The sequence below is a fragment of the Notolepis coatsorum genome, assembly GCF_963971535.1.
Source record: "Notolepis coatsorum genome assembly, chromosome: 18".
Lineage (NCBI taxonomy): Eukaryota > Metazoa > Chordata > Actinopteri > Aulopiformes > Paralepididae > Notolepis > Notolepis coatsorum.
In genome coordinates, this window is record NC_140182.1 from 55,939,523 (window position 1) to 55,964,243 (window position 24,721).

General features: G+C 49.6%; 1 protein-coding gene across 1 annotated transcript in view; it reads right to left on the reverse strand.

The window, feature by feature from the left end:
• Positions 1-276: 276 nt before the first annotated feature.
• Positions 277-24,721, reverse strand: part of LOC311244753 (protein FAM180A-like) — a 45,417-nt gene continuing 20,972 nt past the window's right edge. Inside the window, exons 2-3 of the mRNA XM_084334433.1 lie at positions 1,580-1,677; positions 277-923 (exon numbers count right to left, since the gene is read on the reverse strand). Of these exons, the coding sequence (XP_084190559.1) occupies positions 594-923; positions 1,580-1,677 (428 nt within the window). The 3' untranslated portion in view covers positions 277-593. The remainder of the gene's footprint in view (positions 924-1,579; positions 1,678-24,721) is intronic.

Here is a 24,721-nt window from a genome sequence, read left to right on the forward strand (position 1 = left end):
GAACAGTCCACATTCATTCGCGCCTCGCCTCGCGTCGCCCAGACTCCGTTGACAATCTGCGCATGTGTATGGGGAGTAGGTGCTGGAAAAGGGACTTGATCTCGGCCGATTTAGTTCTGATCGATTAGGAATGGGTCGCGCCGTGTTCAGGAAACTCAGGCGCATAAAAGTCTATTCGATCATGTTTCTAGCACCCCCACAGCCGTAGCTGCAACCACTTACATCAAGGCTCTCATCCACATTCATTCATATGCTCCCCCTGCTATCTCCTCCCTGATTTCAATGTAACGCGGAAGTGCAGTGGTGTATATGAGGCAGAGGATCTTCTTCTACAACGTGAGTAGAGGGGCGATTGGCTGTTCTCATGTGTATACCGCCACTTAGAGGCCCTGATGTATTTACAGATCCCCATCACTATTTCCAACCACCACTGAATCTCAAATTGAGGAAGAGGCCGTGTTGTCTTCTGGGTAGAAAAAACTCAGAATTTGCCTCTAATGGCGTGGTGGTGTGGGAACACTTTGTCTGTATTGTGTAGATAGGGAGCGCACACTCTAGCTTTAACCTCTTTGTTCAGCAACAATGGTATCCAGTCAGTCAGTTCCTAGATCCTGCTTAATGGCTTTGTACAAGCTGACAAAGGACTCTGCCCAGACGTCCCTCTGGTGGTCGTCGGTGGAATTGGCTAGCCGCTGGGTGACGTACACCATCGTCAGCAATGTGCGCTCAAAGTCCTCCTGACGCAGGTGACCGACGCGGTGGGAGAGGTCAGAGGTCAACCGCCGGATGTCTGTCACCTTTCTGGGCAGGACGTCCTCGCATATGACCTCCAGCTTCTTGGTCTTTCGGAGGGACGCCAGCTCGGCGTCTTTCACCTGGAACGGGCTGCCGTCGTGTCGAAACCGCAGCCCGGACAGCAGGATCTGAAAGTCAAGAACATTTTCATTTCAAGACAGCCACACCTCCTAATTGGGATCTTAAAAAAATGAAAGTTATCAAATAATAATATTACTGATAAAATAATTGTTTGTAAAATGTAAAAAAAAGAAATTACCAAAAAGTTTAATATTTTAACCAAAAAGTTACATTTGGTGTTGACAGAATCCGGCTATAGGGCGACAATAATGTGGTCAAGAGGCATGGTTTCTATCTTTAGCCTTTAACTGGCGTGGTTTATTTATTCACATGGCAGAGCAGCAGTTCTAGAGTTCTCCTCTCACTGAGAGGCTGGGGGGAAAGAGGAAGAATGGGAGGAGACATCTCTATTTATACTCGCCAGCCACCTGGTGGTGTTCCTGAGTGGCTCCGCCTAGAGCGCCCTCTAGTGGAAACAGTTATATATGCAGTTAGACAGTTACTAACAATCCTACACGGAACCTCTGACTTCAACATTTGGGAACCAAAAAGTCAGGTTTTTGAGGTGGCAATCTTTTCTGCTTTTAGAATATTCCAGAAACAATGTTCTTTCACCTGTATAGTGTTTTGTAATGGAACCTTTCATATAGGGGCACAATATATTTGCAGGGTAAATCCTAATTAGTGTTTCCCACCACAAAATTAGATTTTTTTCACATCTCACCTCAAAAAGTAGATGTACATCATCCCTGGACTTCTGGAAGGTTGGGTTCACCATGGCTGCCATCCCCCTCTTCACTCTCCCAGCAGCTGGGAAAAGGGCTGCAACAGAAGGAGAGGAAGCCACGTACAGGAGAAGAAGAAAGTTACTTAACCCTTTCACTACCACACTATAGAAGGTTAACCTTTCACTACCACACTACAGAAGGTAGTGAAATGAAGGTGGCCATACCCGCTTTTTGCACAATTGAAGCGGGCATGGCCACCTTAATTTCACTATATGTCTTGTGTATGTATGTGATGAATAAACCTCTTGAATCTTGATGGTTAACCCTTTCATTACCACACTACAGGTTAACCCTTTCATGACCACACTACATAAGGTTAACCCTTTCACTACCACAGACGGTTGACCTTCAAGTTTTCTCCACATGTCTCCACATCAGTTGACTTGAGTATCCAATAAAGTGTCTCAGATTTATCCTGGAGCTAAATAAATGGCCTAGACCCCATTCAGTGCGATGTGTGGCACTCAATGTGCAACCCAATGCTTCTGTAATCGGGCTCTGTGCTACCTGGAAACCGATAGCAGGAGTGTATGGGTATGGGCCACAGTGTGTTGAGTCACACGTGGTTCCGCCTGTACGGTGTGTTCAAGGGGTTCTAGTTCCCTCTTGTTCGCATTCAGGTGGAGTTGACTGCGCCCCCCCTTCATTAGGAAGGATGGGGTGACAGGGCTCCCCGCACCCCTTGATGTGGGCTTACGGGTCCTCAGGGGGTACATTTGTCGGGTCTCGCGTCCGCTCTTCCCCATATCTCATAAGGCTCAGAGCGGGACGCGAAAGCAAATACGATATATAACGATAGGTTATGTAGATAACCTAGTTATATTAGTATTGGCTGAGCGTCCCGCTCTGAGCCTTATGAGATACCCCTTATCTCCTATGATACCTACTGTATCTCCCACGAACAACTACATGCACCCCACCTGTATGGGGCCCCGCCCCCATGGTGGCACCGCCCATATAACCGTGACTCTGGTCACCAAAACACCCTTCCTCGCCAAATCCCGTCCCAGGAAAAGATCCCTCAAGAGGGAACTCAGGGCTGCGCAGAGCGGGAAGGACGGGGAGCAGGAAAGGCCACAGACCCCAGAACCGCCTGGGAGACAGAACCCCCGGTCATGTCCATGAGGTAAAACCTTACAAAGGGGCCCGGGGAGGACCATGAAGCCGCAGCACAGATGTCCTCCACCGAGGCCCCACCCAGGAGAGCGGCAGAGGCAGCCACCCCACGAGTGGAGTGCGCCCTGATGCCCCCAGGGGGATCCTGCCCAGCCAACGTGTAGCAGAGGGTAATACCCTCGCACAACCAATGGGACAGGCGCTGCTTCGACAGTGCCTTACCAACACGAGCCCCACCATAACAGACAAAAAGCTGGTCGGTAACCCTGAAGTCCTGAGTATGGCTGAGGTAAATCCCCAAAGCACGGACTGGACATGACAGGTGAAGGCCCGCATCTAACTCACTAGTGTGAGGAGGAGGACGAAAAGCCTGAACCACAATATCCCGGGAGCGGAAGGAACTCCGGATATTCTTAGGCACGAAAGCAGGATTAGGTCGCAGAGTGGCACCGCAATCGGTCCGAAAAGACAGGCACTCTGGACGTACCGAGAGAGCACAGAGCTCACCTACGCGTTTAGCGGAAGTGACAGCCAGTAGGAACGCGGTCTTGAAGGACAGCTGTCCCAAAGGCGCCTGCTCGAGAGGCTTAAACGGGGCCAAGGACAACCAACCGAGGACCAACTGAAGATCCCAAGTCGGAGCCAAGGAGCGTTGCACCGGCTTAACGCGTCGAGCGCCAAGCAGGAAACGCTTCACAAGAGGGTGGCTGAACAAAACAGTCCCCTCAAAACCCTCATGATAGGAGGATATAGCTGCCGCATATACCCTCACCGTCGAAGCCTACCAAGAAGAGACTGGAGATAACTCAGAACAGCATCCAGGGGGCAGGAGACTGGGTCCCAGCCCCCCCCCTTACACCACTCTTGGAACGCACGCCACCTGCCCGCGTAAACCGCGACAGTGGAGGGAGCATGCGCACACCGGATGGTATCAACCACCGAGGGATCCATCCTCTCCAGACTCACCCTCCCACCAGCCACACCACCAGGCGTTGACCCAACACCGGAGGCTGGAAAAACACTCCGTTGTGCTGTGAGAGGGCCGTCGCTGACCACGGAATGACCCAAGGAGGAGCGACCAGAAGCTGGATTAAGACCGGGAACCACACTGACGTGCCCCGGTCCGGCGCAACCAGGATCACCATCCTGCGCTCCCTCCGTATCCGCTCCAACAGCTGACTCAACAGCTGTACCGGAGGGAAGGCGTACAGAAGACCGGGCGGCCACGGAAAGGTCGAGAAGGCATCCACCCCCAAGGGGGGATGATCTGCTCGACTGAGCGAGAACCACAAGGGGCACTTGTGAGAACGTCGGCACGCAAACAGATCCACCGAGGCCTCCCCGAACCGATCCCAGATCTGTCTGACTATGTCGGGGCGGAGTTCCCACTCGTCGCGACGAAGACCGCCCCGAGACATTATATCCGCCCCCACATTCTCCGTACCAGGAACGTGGAGCGCCCTCAGACTGAGCAGCCTGCGGGATGCCCATAGCAACAGTTCGCGCGCCGCCCGGAGCAGGCGGGCGGAACGAGTCCCACCCTGCCTGTTGATATACGCCGCCGCCGTCACATTGTCCGTCCTGACCAAAACGTGCCTGCCTACCACCAGGTGGTGGAGCCGTTTGAGGACCAGAAAAACCGCCTTCAACTCCAACACATTGATATGCAGGGTAGCCGGGCCAGCATGACCTGTCCAGCTGCCCCCCACTGCATGGGTCCGACACATCCCTCCCCAACCTGTGAGAGAGGCGTCGGTGAAGACCGTGACGTGTAAGCCCCTGCTGCCCATGGGGACCCCAATGGAGAGGATACCCAGCCAATCCAATGGGCGAGATCTCCCCATATCGAAAAAGGAACCGTCAACCATTTCCCTTTGCCCCTCACCGGATCTATTCTCAAAGAGAGAAACCACCTCTGTATCCTCCTCATAAAGAGGAGGCCAAGAGGAACCACCGTGTGAGCAGCTGACATAAGGCCCAGCAGACGCATCACCTGCAGCACCGTAACCATCCCTCCCAGACGGAGACCCTCGAGCGTGCGACGGAGATCCTCCCGACGCCGCTCCGAGAGGGTCGCAAGCATGGGTCTCAATGTCAAGCCCAAGTACTCCACCTGTTGACTGGGAAGAGGTGTACTCTTCTTCCAATTCACAGCAAAACCCAGGCTGGTGAGGAATTCCACCACTAGCCGAGTATGAGACCTGGCAACCTCCTCTGAACGGCTGAGGATTAAAATGTCGTCGAGATAGAATAGGACTCGTATCCCCCGACGACGTAAAGGCCCCAGAGCAGCCGCCACGCACTTGGTGAATGTGCGGGGAGCCAGAGAATAACCGAACGGCATTCTGTTGTACTCGTACGCTACGCCCTGAAACAGGAACCGAAGGAACTTCCTGTGAGGAGGGAAAATAGGAATGTGAAAATACGCATCCTTCAGGTCTATGGAGGTAAACCAGTCCCCCCTCCTGACAGCAAGCAGAAGGAGTCGGACGGTCAACATCCTGAACGGTCTCGCTACAATCAACCGATTGAACGCGGACAGATCCAGTATAGGTCTGACCCCCCCTGTTTTCTTGGGCACCAGAAAATAACGGGAGTAGACGCCTGACATTGCGTCCTCGCTCGGGACCACAATGACGGCCTGCTTCGCCAACAGAGATCGGATCTCGTCGGCCAGGGCTGTCACTGCGTCTGACCCTAATAATAGGGTCGGCACCAAACCTGAGAACGGAGGATGGGGCCGTGTGAACTGCAAAACCAGCCCAGCCTCTAACGTTCTCTGCATCCACTGACTCACAGGGCATTCCCGTCGCCATATGTGAATATAATCCCACAGCGACCCCGCCGTCAACTGACGCTGGGCCGCAAGGAACAGTAGATAGTTGGCCCGGTCCCCCCCGTCGTGCAAAGCACCCAAGGGGGGACCCCGACAGAAAGGGCCGGTTTGATACGGGAGGAGCTGTCATCAAACTTGTGGACACACACTCGCCCCCTGAACACCCCTCCAGCGCATGCTGAGGAGTTGTTCCGCAGCTAGACACGCAAGGCATGAGGACCCCATGGGCTCCTACACGCCGAAGCCCTGCAGTGATATTGCTACCACTCAAATCACGCTCGCCTCTCCTTTGCAGACCACTGCCGGTTTGACGGGAGTGGGAGGCAACAGCGCGATACCCCGCCTGGCGAGGGCGAAGCCAGGGTAACCCCTGCTGAGCATTCAACAGAAGAGGCACCGAGTCCCCCTGCTGACCACTGGAGCTAGTGGCAGCTGTAACACCAGGTTCCACCCACCCACAACCTGCGGTGTAGGAACCACGCGACGACGGAACATTCTCACGGACAGACCCAGGCTCAGCCATCAACTGGGTGTCAGCCCCTGCCCCCATGAGAAGCGAAGAATGGGGCCGCATACGCTTCAATGAAGGTTCGCGGCCCGCAGCCAAAGGAGAACGCTCAAAGCCCCGCTTCTGAGGGTAACAGAGAGCGGATTGAACGGGGAGCGGGCTGCTCGTGGCAAAATGACGACGGGTTGGTTTACCAAACCCAAAATCACCCAAAATGGCCGATCCCTCGGCCGCCAAGGCTGTCGGCCTCGCGATACCCTGTTGACTCTCCAACCAGGGCACCACTGGCGGGGGAAACATGGCCGCCTGTCGAGGATCTCGCCACAGTCGTTGACGAGACCGTGCTCCCACCTCTGGCTGCACAGCGTGAGGCGGTGTAGGACCCAGATCAATAACCGCCTGCGCCTCCACAGAACGCCCAAAAAGACTATCTGTGGAAAAAGGAGTCGTGAGGAGAGAAAACCTATCCTCTTCCCCAAGAGGAGACTGCTCCAACCAAGCATGCCTAACAACCAAAGTCGATAGCATCCGAATCCTCCCCGCAGTTATAGCTTGCGACTGAGTCAAGATCTCTATAACACCACAAACATGAATCACGTTTACAATGTCGGTCGGACCCAAAGACCTACAACCCGACGCCATCTTGGATAGGAAAGTAGCCAGCTGAGCCATAACGCTGGCCGCCGCTAAATGCCATCCTGCAGCAGTATACCACTCATTCGTCCATACTGCCACCCTCCGAGCCGATATGCTATCAAGCATCGGCCGGGCGGAACGTCGTTCATCCCCGCCTGGCCACAGAAAAGAAGCTACCTGGCTGCTTAGCCAAGGTACCCCCGGCCTGCACCCCGTTGTCAGCCCCTTCACCCGTAAAAAAGGTAAATAGAGCTCAGCGAACCCCCCCACATCCACCACCGACTGACCTTCATTAATGAAGCTGGCAAGAGGAGGGAAAAGCGGAATCCCGCGGTGGGGATTATTAGACATTCCAGCGTCAACATCAGTGTCAGCAGAAAAAGCAGTAGTAGCATTAGCGTTAACAGCATGTTCCAGGATCACCAGGACATCGCCCACTACAGTGGAACGATCGCCAAGCCGCCCCGGCCCTGGTGCCGAAACATACTCCACAGCACGACCAACACCGACATCGATGCCTACTGACACAGACCTCACCTTTGTACAAGCCGACCCGTTAGTCAAACCTTGTACGCTGCCCCTCGGTCCGTCGCCGTCAGCCGAGGAACCACCAGCACAGGTCTCATGCGTCGTCGAAACAAGCTCCGGAGAATCCAGGGAAAAACAATCCTCCGGTAAGCCCTCAACATTACGAACCTTCCTTAATCTTTTCATCCTGCTAGTTAACGTATGGTGCATGCAGCCATTACGCTGGGACGAAAATAGAGGAAGGGTGTTTTGGTGACCAGAGTCACAGTTATATGGGCGGTGCCACCATGGGGGCGGGGCCCCATACAGGTGGGGTGCATGTAGTTGTTCGTGGGAGATACAGTAGGTATCATAGGAGATAAGGGGTATCTCATAAGGCTCAGAGCGGGACGCGAAAGCAAATACGATATATAACTGTTATTTCACCTTCTTCGGGAAAGTCGGTTACTGGATGTTGGGTGTTTTCACAAAGCAGACAAATGAATGTCCTACTCTTCTTCATACTGTACTTGCATTTTATAATGTATTTGAGCAATTTTAGCCTCACATTAGCTGTCCACTCTCCTCCTGAGACGCCAGTAGCTTTGTTTGGATTTGGATTTGCTCTTGGTCTTTGTTAGTGGCGGTGCTCTCCTCCTGAGACGTCACGCCGGTCATTTGTTTGTCACACATTATTGGATTTTGTCTTTGTAGTGGAATAAATATCTTGTTATTTGAGAGTTGGTTGCCTGTGTCTCCCCACTCTTGTTGCAAGCTTGAGCCAGTTCGTAACAACACAATATGAGCTTGAGCCAGTTCGTAACAACACAATATGAGCTTGAGCCAGTTCGTAACAACACAATATGAGCTTGAGCCAGTTCGTAACAACACGATATGAGCTTGAGCCAGTTCGTAACAACACGATATGAGCCAGTTCGTAACAACACGATATGAGCCAGTTCGTAACAACACGATATGAGCCAGTTCGTAACAACACCATATGAGCCAGTTCGTAACAACACGATATGAGCCAGTTCGTAACAACACGATATGAGCTTGAGCCAGTTCGTAACAACACGATATGAGCTTGAGCCAGTTCGTAACAACACGATATGAGCCAGTTCGTAACAACACGATATGAGCCAGTTCGTAACAACACGATATGTGCGCACATGTGCAGAGTTTTTTAGGTTTTCAGAGGAACAATGTTTTCAAACTTTATTATTTAAATATGGTAAGTTAGAGTATTGTGTGCATTCATAGTTAAAGAAAGTAGACGTTGAGTCGTTTCTTGTAACATATCACATTCACACTCCAGTGATTTAGATCATCAAATCAAATCAAATCAAATTTATTTGTAAGGCCTGACAACACACGTTAATGTCCCCATGGGCCGGACACGTCTTCTTTAAACAAGTCAAGAAGAAACATAACAATAAATCAAGAACAAAACAAGAACACCATAGGGTCCAACAAATTTAAAATAAATGCAAATAAATGAATGAATGCATGCAAACACTCCCAGACATACCCCACGCGAAGGTAAGGAAAAACTCACTAAAACCTAACAATAGGGGAAAATGCACCACAGGCAGTGAGGAGAGAAACCTTAGAAGGGTCATTCAAGGGGGGATCTCCCTTCTTAGATGTCGGTGATAGTAGTGTTGCAGACTGACAGTTGGTAAGCATGCACTCATGTGTGTAGTGAAACACATATGAGTGCATGCAATAGCAACTGAACATTTTGAAAAATTAAAGATAGAGCTGATAGTGATAGCAACTGAACATTTTGAAAGATTAAAGATAGAGCTGATAGCGAATCTATTTGAGGCACGGGGGCGGCGCAAAGAGGGTCGCGTCCTCCCCGTCTTAATCACGGGACGTTCAACACTCAGGTCATCGCTCCGAGACAGCCGGAGAGAGGGAGATAGGGGGCGGCGCAGAGAGGGTCGCAACCTCCCCGACATCATCGTGGGACATCCAGCACTCCGGTCACCACTACGAGACCGCCGGAGACAGGGAGACAGGAAGGCACGCAGAGAGGGTCGCATCCTCCCGGCCTTCATCAGGCGTTAGACAGCTCGCGTGATTGTAGTGGGCGGACATAGCAATAGATACAAGTGGTAAGCATATATGTGAATAGAATAGATATATGAAGTAAGCATATTATGTGAATAGAATAGAAGTACTTAACCCAGCAATGAAACCACGTTGACAGACCACAAACCATGTTGACAGACCACGGACAGAAGACGGTAAGGAGCTGATCCATGGCCTCGGTAGTACATGTAGAGCAGTCACTGCAATCTTGGCCAAGACCCCGAGACATCCATCACCTTGGTCAGTACTACGAGACAGGCACTCAGAGAGATGGGGGGGGTTAGAGAGTTCCCATGTTTGTAGTGCTGCAGAAAAGCAGAGATGGGAGAAAATAGACATCCTAACTAAACTAGACAGATTAATAAACTTCACAACTGCAAAATGGGCTGTCCAAAATAATAAAAAATTGACTTATGGTTCGTATATGGTTCTTCAGTTTGAGGTTTCATCCGGTAGTTCGTTCAGAGGGGAGGGGAGAGGGAAAATGTACTTTTAATGGATCATCACTAGTGGAAAATGTCTTGGACAAAATCTTTTGAAATAGTCCTACCTGTTTAAAAACATTGGCGAAAAATCTTGCTCTGAACCTCTCTCGCTCTTGTTTCTGTATCACATGCTGCTCAACTGGCCCACAGAGCAGGCAACCCACCAGGATTTCTCCCCCGACGACCAGTCAGTTATTAGATTCATCCATTATGAAGACTCAACTCAGATTCTCCCCGAGACATAAAAGATACTTTATACCTCACAATGCTTTTGACCGGTGCCATAAATAACAGTGCTGTCTTTTATTTATTTCATCTGGGTAACGCTCCGGCACATGTGAGCCCTGCGCAGGCCCCTCAGGCCTTAGAACCACGACAACAGTAAAGTCCTGACGGCCTGGCGGCACACAGTTGAGTTCAAATGCCCCCGTGGCCTTCCAGACGCATGGCTCTGATCAGCAGGCCAGGAGACCATGGAGCTACGGTGAGACGTGACCCCGCGCTTCAAAGGGAGGACGGAGGGAATCAAAGGCAGGGCAGCACATGGACCACAGCCTCCGGGTGAGAACACTACAGCTATACGACAGTCAGACTTCTGTGGTGGTGTGGTTCGGTCTGGTTCTCATCCACAAATTCAGCTACGCACAGAGCATAACCGTCATGGCCGTCATGGTTAGGAGCGGGTGCTGTCGGCCAGAACGATGTGATCTGTCTACGGTCTGGTAGCGGAGGAGGACAAAGGCTGTCTGAAGAGCCGTCGTCTCGTTCTGCCGCCAGCGGACTAACGAGACCTGACCCCTTCTACACATGTATGTGCCATCCAGTGGTTGTTGCCACAGAGTCCTTGGAATGGTTACCATGGCAACCGGGATCTTCTTTTTTCAGTACAATGGAAATCATGTTTTTCAATCTTGTTAAACGTTTTTTTACAGAAGGTATGTAAAACGTTAGAACGGTATGCCCCTGGATATCAACAGAAATAAGCCATTTCAGATATCCAGTCTGCTTCCCTGAAAACATTGCATGATCTACTATGGGTACCCTGATTGGCTCATCAGTTAGTCTGTCAGTTGTGAGTAGTTGTAAATGATATTATCAGCTAGCTAGTCTTAACAAGTAATGACAATTACTTGCTACAATTTAGTTAATTTTAGTGGTTCAGAAACATCCATAGCAACAGTGACATAGCACATGTATTTATCACCTGCTGGCACAGTTAGCCAATGATACATTTGACGCTGATAAAAACAACACTCCTGACATTACAGTAACATTCCACAATAACCTTTTTCTGACTGAATGAACATCATTGTACTGGTTCTTCAACTTTAAAACATCTTTAAAACTCACAGTTCATCTAAAAAATGCAGTAGATTATACTTTTACACAACATAAAATAACAGAATCACATTATTATTATTATTTTCTGTTTATTCTTATTTTGTAGCAATTAGGTTGCTGTTGTTTCTCCATGTCTCCATTCCAAACGTTCACCTGACTAGTCTTATGACTGGCTGGCTTTTACGTAGCATAACAGAGTTATACGTATACCACGGGTTATACTGGTTATACCACAGGTTATACTGATCATACTGGTTATACCACTGGTAGGACTGGTTATACTGGTATACTGGTTTTACTGGTTATACCTCATGTCACACAGGTTATACCGATGATACTATGTATACTGGTTATAGCACTGGTTATACTGGTTAAACCGGTTATACCACTGATTATACTGGTTATACCACTGGTTACACTGGTTATACCACTGGTTACACTGGTTATACCACTTGTTCCACTGGTGCGACTGTTCTACTGGTTCTACAGGTTATAGTGGCTGTGCTGGGTATATAACATGTTATACAGGTCCTGCCACACACACACACATTATTGATGCTGACAAAGTGACATTTCCGAGGCTTCGCGGAAGAGAAGGGATGATGAACTGGGGCGGATGAGGGAGGATGAGGGATAGAGGTTATACTGTAGTCGGGATAGAGAGGTGCCAGAAACACACTGCTGACCTACTGTCTTCACTTAGCCGTCTGGTTCTCTTTGCCTCTGCTTGTTAATGTGTGTTAGATGTGGAGCTTGTAAAACTATTGGTGCAGCAGGAGGCTGCTCTGCCTGCAAGCAGATCCCTTCCATGTAGAGCTGGAGAGATGGCCAGGTGGAGACGCAGAGACAGAAGACAGAGACAGACAGACCTGTATATACTGCATGATAGACATACAGTCAGAGAGAAAGACAGGTAGACAGATGGAGAGACAGTAAGACAGACACGTCACACACACAGTAAGACAGAGAGAGACAGGTAGACAGACATACATACATACATACATACATACATACATACATACATACATACATACATACATGCATACATACATACATACATACATACATACATACATACATACATACATACATACATACATACATACATACATACATACATACATACATACATACATACATACATACATACATACATACATACATACATACATACATACATACATACATACATACATACATACATACATACATACATACATAAATACATACATGTAGGTAGAAAGGTAGAAAGACACACAGTAAGGCAGACAGAGAAACAGACAGACAGACAGACACTGTAAGACAGACAGACAGACAGACAGACAGACAGACACACACACACACACACACACGCACGCACGCACGCACACACAAACACACACAGACAAATAGGTAGAAAGACACACAATAAGACTGACAGACACAGTCAGAGAGCCAGACGGGTACAGTAGACAGACAGACAGACAGACAGACAGACAGACAGACAGACAGACAGACAGACAGACAGACAGACAGACAGACAGACAGACAGACAGACAGACAGACAGACAGCCAGACAGACACACACACACACACACACACACACATACACACACACACACACACACACACACACACACACACACACACACACACACACACACACACACACACACACACACACACACACACACACACACACACACACACACACACACACACACACACACACACACACACACACACAACACACACACAGACAAATAGGTAGAAAGACACACAATAAGACTGACAGACACACAGTCAGAGAGACAGACGGGTACAGACAGACGGACACACGCACGCGCGCACGCACACACACACACACACACACACACACACACACACACACACACACACACACACACACACACACACACACACACACACACACACACACACACACACACACACACACACACACACACACACACACACACACACACACACACAGGTAGGGACATTGATGGGTTGGCAGTGAGATACTGTCTCATGCTTGGCCCATTTAGTTCCTATAAGTGAGTTTGGGTTATTGAATTGGGTCACATTGCCCTGCTGTGGAGCCCATTGAGTAAAATGAAAGACTCACGGCCACAGAATCAAACTCGGAAAGGTCAACTTTATTTATTTGGAGAGGTCGCTGCTGTCATACTGTAGCAAACTCAAGCTCCTCGGACATCAGATGGAGACCATGATGAGAGCAGCAGACCATGGTGACATTTGATCAGATGTTCAGTCTAGTGTTAGTCCTTCTAACACAAGCTCAGTCTAGTGTTATAGTCCTTCTATCAGAAGCTCAGTCTAGTGTTATAGTCCTTCTATCAGAAGCTCAGTCTAGTGTTATAGTCCTTCTAACAGAAGCTCAGTCTAGTGTTATAGTCCTTCTATCAGAAGCTCAGTCTAGTGTTATAGTCCTTCTATCAGAAGCTCAGTCTAGTGTTATAGTCCTTCTATCAGAAGCTCAGTCTAGTGTTATAGTCCTTCTATCAGAAGCTCAGTCTAGTGTTATAGTCCTTCTATCAGAAGCTCAGTCTAGTGTTATAGTCCTTCTATCAGAAGCTCAGTCTAGTGTTATAGTCCTTCTATCAGAAGCTCAGTCTAGTGTTATAGTCCTTGTATCAGAAGCTCAGTCTAGTAGTCATTCTATCAAAAGCTCAGTCAATCAACTAGAGAATGAAACCATGTCCCCTTTCTTCTTTTTCACACAGATTTTGTGTCCTGAAACGGCAATTGACAGGCAAAATTTTGTAATTATATATATATATATTATTATAGTTATTATAGTATTAAAATAAATGCACACCGAGCCGCTAGAGGTCGGCAAAGTGGCACGTCGTGAAACGTCCTCAAGAGGGCCCTTGGATGTTAAGAGGTTTTAATGTTGTGTTTCTTTTTCAAATGTAGCCAAGAGTAAAGACCTTAACCCTTTCAAAACAGCAGTTAAAGTGTATATTTTCATTTTTAGCAATGTTTTTAAGATTGACCGAAAATAAGAATTTATCGGAAAAATGCTAATTATATCTATTTTATCGTAAAACCGCAAGGAAATGACTAAATCCAGATTTAACACTGCCATTGAAAAGAGGAGCTTTTTCCCTATCCATAGATGTATGATTTGGCCATAATAAGGTCAAGGTCAAGTTCAAGGTCAAATATGAATTTATAATTCAAATAGTTTATAATTTATTACTGTATCTACAAATCCTTCTGTTTAATCATCTTCCCTTTATTCTTTTTCTTAGATTTGATACATGTACATTTGATCTCAAAAAGGTGCTGAATGAGCTCAGTGAGCGTAATCAAAAGAACCTCAATTCACCGGCAAAGATGCAAAACAAAATCATCATTTATATTCTCCTTTGTTTCATCACAATTTATTCAAGCCTAGTAACAGACACAATATTTCTGACACTGGGAATACATATCCCCAGGTCTCTATGTGTTCCTAGATACCAAGAACATGCAAATTGGCCTTGTAGAAGTGGAGCAATCTTCCATTTACTTGGGTATGTACCTTTAGGCGGAATTTCTGAAAATAGGGCTACAGCTTAACAGGTAGAGGGCATCTAAGGAAGCGGCCCCTGGTGGACTAGATAAGGGGAGCAGTGTCTTGGAGAAACAGTGGTGTCATTAACTTGTTCATTCACTCACTCACTCACTCACGCACTCACTCACTCACTCACTCACTCACTCACTCACTCACTCACTCACTCACTCACTCACTCACTCACTCACTCACTCACTCACTCACTCACTCACTCACTCACTCACTCACTCACTCACTCACTCACTCACTCACTCACTCACTCACTCTCTCATGCACTCACTCACTCAGGGTTAGCCACTCTGCCCCTTGTGGCGGTTCACAGGCATGGGACGTTGACTCATGCTGAGTGAGCCTGCTCTCACACGCCTTATCTGTGGTACCACATGTTCTTGATTCTGTTTTGTGTCGTCTGGATTCACATCTGGATTATGAAACGTTTCCTTACAGAGGCTAAGAGAGGTGTTCTGAAGGATCAGATTAAACCGAATATATATATTTATTTATATATATATATATTTAATTGTATTTGTATATCCCCTGATATCCCTTGTATATTCCTTGTACAATATGCATTGAATATCCCTTCTAGTCTACTGAACATCCCATAATAGTCTCCATTCTACCATTGGACGAGACCTTGGTGCCAGGTCGCCATACCCCTCAGACCAGGTTCAATCGTACCGCTCAACATGTATGGACAAGTCCTAGTTCCGCGTAGGAATATGTCTACCGCACCACTAATGGTACTATTTGTTCATAGTGCGTATATATACTGCGCTATTAAAGTAGAGCTTTCCTTTTAGTCCAGTTTATTACCCTCCAACAGAGTGACAGACGCAAAAGCCTCCCCGCGAACCACGTGTGGGCAGTAAGGCCAATTCGGCCCAGTATCGGCATTGAGACATTGTGTATATTAATATTTGAATAGTCATATTTGGCACTATATCGTCGAGTTGGATGTATTCTATTAAGCTAATAATAGTCTATTCATATGTAGTGCCTCGTGCGGTAAGAGTTCTATAGTAATCAGCACCCCCATCGTTTCGGGCATCAGCTGGACGCTTATCCAGGGTGGTTGACCCCACGTGAAGCTGCACCCGAGGAGCTCCAGGCCAAAGAGCGAGTGGACCTGTATATTGGATTATTCTACCGACGACGGCTAGCCTTCCCCGGCTTGGATTATGCTTTGAGTACTTTGATTATTCTATGGATAAAGGCCAACACTGCGGTGTGTTGGAAATACCCCCCCCGGAGAGGACGACAGGTGAGAAGACGCTCTACACGACGAGGTCGCCTCACGTCTCTCCATCGTGGACCGGAGGACGCCGGCCACAGAGAGTCCAACTGCTTTCATCTGTGGATCGAGGATCGCTGGGCACCGGGTCGCACGACTGTGGGCTCTCCCAGGATACCCTCGGCCAGACGGGATACAGCCAGACTCTACCCCCCCCCCCCTCCAGCTGTCCTACAAGCAGTCGGAACCTTCCCCTAGTGTATCCAGCTATATAATCATTCAAGTATCATTGCTATTGTTCCCTAAATATTCCAGGTTGTATATTTGCTTCCTGCGCAATCAGAGATTGGACATTCGATATTGATCTACCTACGAATACTCATTTGCCATAAAAGTGCATACTATTTCAAATCATAAATGTAATTAAGTGATCGTTGTACATACCTTTTGCTATGTATTATTATTAAACGCAGACTTTCGACTTGGTACATTTGTGTTGGATCCGTTTCATCAGGTGGGAGTGTTTATCATAATTATTTATACCTAGTACTGGGTGGCCAGAGTCTAAAGTACAAGAGGTAGTGGTAGTAAGTATCATATCTAACAATACAGTCAGGGAATTGTACCCCTCAGTTACAATTGGTCCTTCGAGCCGGAGGGTAATCAGTGTAATATTAATATAGTGTTATTAATATTAAAATGGCCTATGATGAACACTCCACGAAACGATCCTCCTAACCAACAACGCCCGCGACGCAAACGACAGCTCCCTCAGTACCTAGAGGCTTACGCTGTCAGTCAACAACCTAGTCTTCTACCAACAGTAAACGCGGTAAAACTAGAAAGTAAAATTATGTCTAACCCTAACGACCAGGCTACCCCAACCATAGAGGCCCCTATGGGTTCTAATGTAACTGACCCAGCTCACGGTGGGGACCAGGGGGAACCAGACATGACTTTACACCCCGCCAATACCGAAGAAGTAGTCCCCGACGAGTCCCGGGAGGAAGACAACACTACCGAGAGAGAACTCGGCACGGAAGAAGATGAGGAGAGCACCGTGGAGATAGAGCTCCAAGACTCCGCACGGAGTACCCCAAGGGACGGCTCCCCTATACAACCGTCTTCTCCCAGCGAGGCAGAGAGGACACTACAGCAGGCATTCCTCGTCAGCCTGAAAGCCTCTACTGAACGCGATAGACTCCAGGGTGAACGCGATCGATTGCAGATACAGCAACGGAGCGAAGAAGAGCACATACGCCTGGAAATAAGACGCATTCAGATGGAAGAGAATATGGCAAGAGACCGGGCCGACGCCCAGCGCGCCGCCACCGGTGCCCAGAGAGAATCGGATCTCACCAAGCGCGAAGCCGAGCGCGACAGGGCACAAGCGCAACTAATAGAACAGCTGATCAGAAGGACAACACCCCCTCCCTCCACCAGAGGCTCCAGGAACTCGTCTAGACATCACTCCAGGGCGGCATCCCCTAGCCGAGTAAGCGACCCTGAACTTGACCAACAGACAAGGTTTATACCCCCCGCAGACCCCCTTCCCCAACCGGTCCAAGCGAGACCTAGCCACCGGGAAGGAGCAGCATACACTGCGGAAAGGCTAAATCAGAGACTACAAGCCCTGGATGACCTAACGGAAGACGAAGAGGAAGAGGAGGAGAACCACGCCCGACGACAGCACAGTACTCTACCGGACCAGGAGGTCCAGTACAGCCCAGGCTATACCCCCGCGGAGCTGCGCTACAGACCCCCGACGCTATTCACGGGTGAGCACGACGCACGACCCGCACCGAGGAACAGCACCTGGACCAGCGGGCCATGGTACACAGCCGGTACCAGCCCACGCCAAGGAGCAGGAGGAGACTCGCCTAGGAGGCCTCTCCCCCAACGCTCGCCGATGTATCAACAATCCGCGTCATACATTGGCACACCTATGGTACCAGACTTCACCCAGGAGAACCGGGCCCAGTATACGGAGCTCCGCATGTGTCTGGAGACAATGTTGGTGGATGTCATTGATGAACGCCATAAATACGCGATACTACTGAAGCATTTAAAGGTACCCCGCGCGCACAACATAGCGCTCGCCTACGCCACTTCCACGACCCCATACACCGCAGCGCTGGTAGCGTTGGACCAGAGATATGGACGTATATGGGATTACGTGATCCAGGAGATCAGGCACATCGACCGCCTACCCCCAGCAACAGACAATCGAGCACTGGACGACCTGTCCATCAGAGTGCAGTCCCTGGTAGGGATGCTGGGAGCGCAGAGGGAAAAGGGTAGGCATGAACTATACGCCAACTCAAATGTAGAGAGGATCTTGGAGAAGCTACCGCCCGCCCGAGAGGAGCGCTTTAGGCGGCAGAGAGACCACCGAGACCCTAATGGCCCCGAACCGAACCTCCTCGATCTAGCCGACTTCCTGGCGAGAGAAGTCAGCAGCTTACGGCTAGATACATTCGGACGGAGCACCCCTGGCTCCAGAGAAGGAACCAGGAGACTAAATGATGGAAGAAGATCGGTGACTGTCATGCACCAATCGGAGTCAGTGCCAAGCAGTAGGAGCCACAGTACCCCCTCAAGAAAGGAGAAGTGGAAGATAGTGTGCCCCTACTGTGAGAAAGAACACTGGCTGTCACAATGTGACTCATTCCCCAAGATGAATGCGGAGGAAGCGAGTCAATGGATAAAGTCCAACAGACGCTGTTTTCGCTGTGCGCGATCACACATGGCAGCCGAATGCCGCTTAAAGAAAAAGTGCAGTCGGTGCGATGGAGCCCATCTGGACATACTCCACGACAGTAACAGACGGCGGCCTCCACCCGCACCATCAAGCAGCGAAGCAAGCGTCATGTACATCGACCCCGCCAGCAGCAGCGGAGCCAGAGTGCTCTTAAAGGTAGTCCGTGTGACATTGAGCTACCAGAATAAAGTCATGGACACTTACGCCGTCCTTGATGACGGGTCAGAGAAGACCCTTCTGCTCGCGTCCGCTGCGGCCCAGCTAGGGCTGCGGGGGAGCGAAAACCAAATGACAATTCGGACAATAAGAAGAGATTTGAAAACGATAAAGGGCGAGAATGTCTCATTCTCTATCGCAGCAAGCGGCCAGCCCGAGCGACGGTACAGGATTACAGACGCTTTCACCAGCCAAGAAATAGGACTCTCGCGGTACACATACCCCGTAGCCAAGCTGATGGAGAAATATGTACATCTACGCAAGCTACCGATCCCACTCATAGACGGTGCTACCCCGACACCGTTGATAGGCTCCGACCATGCAGACCTCATTGTCCCGATAGACCGGGTTCATACCGGACCCAGAGGCTGTCCTGCAGCAGTCGAGACCCGCCTAGGATGGACTCTCCAAGGCCCACTCGCCAAATCTCTCAACCGAACCACAGCCACTAGCTGTCTCCACTCCCGAGTCACAGAGGGAGACACCGCACTCCTGCAGCATGTAGAGAGGCTATGGACCTTAGAACAAATGCCCTTTAAGAACGAAAAGAAAGACATTCGCTCTAAAGACGACATCTACGCCATTAACCTCCTCGAGACGGGAACAAAGAGAGTCCCAGTCAGCGGCGTGTTGAGATACGCCACGCCACTCCTGCGGCGGGAAGGGATGCCTACCTTTCACGCAAAGAAAGACGCCACAGAGCGGTACCTACTAAACACAGAGCGGCGCTTAGCCAAGGACCCCGCCCAAGAAAGTGTATACCGCGCTGAGATTGAGAAGCTCATCACAGCGGGACACGTCACAAGGATTGACATTAAAGAGGCCGACCAGACGACTGAATCGTGGTACGTGCCCCACCACAAGGTTCATCACAACGGCAAAGACCGCATCGTGTTTGGCTGCAGCTACCAGATCGGATCCCAAAATCTGAATAAAGAGCTATTGCCCGGTCCTACACTCGGCCCCTCCCTACTAGGCGTACTACTCCGCTTCCGCCAGGACAAGGTGGCTATCAGCGGGGATATCAAAGGGATGTTCCTGCAGGTGAGATTAGTAGAGGAGGACAAGCCCCTGTTGCGGTTCCTATGGAGAGAGAGGCCAGGAGATGAGCACCCAGCCATCTACCAATGGGAAGTCCTCCCTTTCGGAACTACATGCAGCCCATGCTGTGCTACATTTTCACTACAGAGACATGTCGCAGAGGACCCAGCAGCGGACGAAGAGGTCCGACACAGTGTGAAGAACAGCTTCTACGTAGATAACTGTCTACAAAGCGTTTCGACCCAGGAAGAAGCCGAGGCTCTCCTACTTAAACTCCGCGCCTAACTGATCAAAGGCGGCTTTGATCTCAGGCAGTGGGCCAGCAGCGATCCGCACGTACTGCGCAGCCTCTCCTCCGAGGACAAGGCAGCGAGCAGCGAGACCTGGATGGCCACAATCCCAGGAGAAGCCCAAGAGATGACACTAGGACTAGTGTGGCGCTTCAAAACAGATTCGCTCCACTATAGACACAAACCCCTGACCACGGAGCAGGGAAGGTCGACGGCAATACCGACCACCAGACGGAGTGTGTACAGAACACTCGCCCGACAATATGACCCGTTAGGATGTATACTACCGTACACCACCAGGGCAAAGATGATTGTACGAGCATTGTGGGACAAGGACCAGGGCTGGGACGACCCCATTCCCGCACACCTTGCATCCACCTGGAGAGAGTGGGAGATGGAACTCCACTCACTCCCAGGCGTTAATATACGCCGAAGCTACTTCCCACCCACGGTGAGGCCAGAGACATGTAAAATGGATTTACACGTCTTCAGTGACGCCTCCGAGGTCGCCTACGGATCAGTAGCCTACTTGCGGGCCCAAGAAGAGGGGGGAGAGATCTACACAGCATTCATCCTCGCCCGCTCGAGAATAGCCCCACGCAAGCAACAGTCTATCCCACGTCTAGAGCTCTGCGCAGCCCTCGCAGGAGCGCATCTAGCCACGCTCATCCAACGTGAGCTCACCATTCCGGTGCATAGAACAATCCTGTGGTCAGATTCCACGACAGTACTCGCCTGGATCAAATCGGATTCATGCAAATACAAAGTCTTCGTGGGAGTCAGAGTCACTGAGATTCAAGAGTTAACCGGAGAGTTAACCGGAGAAGCAAACTGGCGCTATGTTGATACAAAACACAACCCAGCTGACGTCATCACCCGGGGAATGTCCCTAGATGACTTAACCCGTCATAACATCTACAGTGACGGACCAGCATTCCTCAAGCTCCCGGAAGGGAAGCAAGTGACGAGGAGGCTGAGAATAAGAAACCCATGTTCTGTGGATTGAGCACTGTTGTCTCCGCAGACCCCAACATAGACGATTGCATTACCATAGAGAGTGCGCAGCAACGGACATTCCTGCGGCACCACCCAGAGATTAAGTCCCCCGCTGATATGTCAGCAGCTGACTACGAGGAAGCAGAACTGCTTCTACTGCAACGAGCCCAGAGAGACTCGTTCCCCGATGAACTAGACTGTCTACAGGGAGGAAAGCCCGTCCCATCAGACAGCAGATTGATTCATCTGGCCCCCGAGAGTGACACACATACCCTCATCAGAGTGGGTGGTCGCCTGCGGAGAGCCCCCAATTTACCGGATGACATTAAGTACCCGATCGTATTGAACAGCCGACACAAGGTCACAGAGCTGATTATAAAGAAATACGACGAGGATGTACACCACGCAGGAGCAGAGAGAGTCTTTGCGGAAATCAGACGTCGTTACTGGATACTTCAAGGAAGAGAGGCGGTGCGACGCTTCCAGCGAACCTGTCTAGACTGCCGAAAGTGGCGCGCGCAGCCCAGCATACCACGGATGGCTGACCTACCTCCATGTCGCCTCCGACTCGGCGACAAGCCATTCCACTCAACAGGCATGGACTGTTTTGGCCCGCTGCACATAAAGAAAGGAAGAGGCACCGAGAAGCGGTGGGGTATTGTATTCAAATGCATGACCACCAGAGCGATACATATCGAGCTCCTTCCGACCATGAGCGCAGACTCATTCCTTATGGCCTTCCGAAGATTCACATCACGGAAAGGAAAACCGTCTACATTATTGTCCGATCATGGGACAAACTTCAAAGGCGGAGAAAGAGAGCTGAGGGAGAGCTTCCAAGCTATGGGCCCAGAACTTAAGACCCACCTCGCTCCAGCCCAGATTGACTTCCAATTCAACCCCCCAAACGCACCCCACTTCGGTGGAACTTGGGAACGAGAAGTACGTTCTATAAAGACAGCCCTGTACGCAGTACTTGGGGCCCAGACTGTGGCGGAAGAAGTCCTAATGACAGTCCTCACGGAGATTGAGGGAGTATTGAACTCAAAGCCCCTCGGTTACGTCTCCAGTGATGTAGCAGATGTCGACCCAGTCACCCCCAACACCCTCCTGATGGGGCGGCTAGATCCCGCGTTACCCCAGACAATGTACCGGCTTGAAGAAGCGAACGGCCGACGAATGTGGAGGTACAGCCAAGTATTAGCCGACAAGTTTTGGAGCAGTTTCCTACTGCACTACCTACCGTCTCTACAGACCCGCCAGAAGTGGGTAAAAGAGAGAGACAATTTGACGGAAGGAACAGTCGTCATGATTATTGACCAGTCACTACCCAGAGCTATGTGGCCGGCTGGCCGCGTAAGCAAAGTGATCACCGGTGCCGATGGCAAGGTCCGAGCAGCTGAAGTACTCGTCCAGGGGCGCATTTACACCCGTCCTGTGGCGAGGCTCATAGAACTGCCCCGACTCCCAGACACAATCGATGATGACCATGACCCTATGACTTTGTGAGTTGACTGACCCTTACAGCGAACCCTTGAGTGGTAGACAGTGCGGTTAATCTGTCTCTGCTTAACTAATTGGGTTGGGACCAATTAGGGGGCGGCTGTTCTGAAGGATCAGATTAAACCGAATATATATATTTATTTATATATATATATTTAATTGTATTTGTATATCCCCTGATATCCCTTGTATATTCCTTGTACAATATGCATTGAATATCCCTTCTAGTCTACTGAACATCCCATAATAGTCTCCATTCTACCATTGGACGAGACCTTGGTGTCAGGTCGCCATACCCCTCAGACCAGGTTCAATCGTACCGCTCAACATGTATGGACAAGTCCTAGTTCCGCGTAGGAATATGTCTACCGCACCACTAATGGTACTATTTGTTCATAGTGCGTATATATACTGCGCTATTAAAGTAGAGCTTTCCTTTTAGTCCAGTTCATTACCCTCCAACAGAGTGACAGACGCAAAAGCCTCCCCGCGAACCACGTGTGGGCAGTAAGGCCAATTCGGCCCAGTATCGGCATTGAGACATCGTGTATATTAATATTTGAATAGTCATATTTGGCACTATATCGTCGAGTTGGACGTATTCTATTAAGCTAATAATAGTCTATTCATATGTAGTGCCTCGTGCGGTAAGAGTTCTATAGTAATCAGCACCCCCATCGTTTCGGGCATCAGCTGGACGCTTATCCAGGGTGGTTGACCCCACGTGAAGCTGCACCCGAGGAGCTCCAGGCCAAAGAGCGAGTGGACCTGTATATTGGATTATTCTACCGACGACGGCTAGCCTTCCCCGGCTTGGATTATGCTTTGAGTACTTTGATTATTCTATGGATAAAGGCCAACACTGCGGTGTGTTGGAAATACCCCCCCCGGAGAGGACGACAGGTGAGAAGACGCTCTACACGACGAGGTCGCCTCACGTCTCTCCATCGTGGACCGGAGGACGCCGGCCACAGAGAGTCCAACTGCTTTCATCTGTGGATCGAGGATCGCTGGGCACCGGGTTGCACGACTGTGGGCTCTCCCAGGATACCCTCGGCCAGACGGGATACAGCCAGACTCTACCCCCCCCCTCCAGCTGTCCTACAAGCAGTCGGAACCTTCCCCTAGTGTATCCAGCTATATAATCATTCAAGTATCATTGCTATTGTTCCCTAAATATTCCAGGTTGTATATTTGCTTCCTGCGCAATCAGAGATTGGACATTCGATATTGATCTACCTACGAATACTCATTTGCCATAAAAGTGCATACTATTTCAAATCATAAATGTAATTAAGTGATCGTTGTACATACCTTTTGCTATGTATTATTATTAAACGCAGACTTTCGACTTGGTACATTTGTGTTGGATCCGTTTCATCAGGTGGGAGTGTTTATCATAATTATTTATACCTAGTACTGGGTGGCCAGAGTCTAAAGTACAAGAGGTAGTGGTAGTAAGTATCATATCTAACAATACAGTCAGGGAATTGTTCCCCTCAGTTACAAGAGGGCCATATTTATTTTATGGGACATCACAGAAAAACTATTTTATTCAGATGGTCAATGTTGATCGAGCCAATCTGATAATCGACTGCTTGCACGCTCCTTCCCGCTCTTCTGCACTGTAATCACATTAGCAGTGGCCTTGACATATACTTGTATGACTGGCCCCAGTGGAAATCGTTAGTGCTCAACATGCTGTGTGTGCCAACACCGATTGAGAGAGAGAGAGAGAGAGAGAGAGAGAGAGAGAGAGAGAGAGAGAGAGAGAGAGAGAGAGAGAGAGAGAGAGAGAGAGAGAGAGAGAGAGACAGAAAGAGACAGAAAGAGAAAGAGAGAGAAAGAGAGCAAGAGAGAGAGATAACAAGAGAGAGAGCAAGAGAGAGAACAAGAGAGAGAAAGTGCCAACACCCATTGAGAGAGAGGGAGAAAGAGAGAGA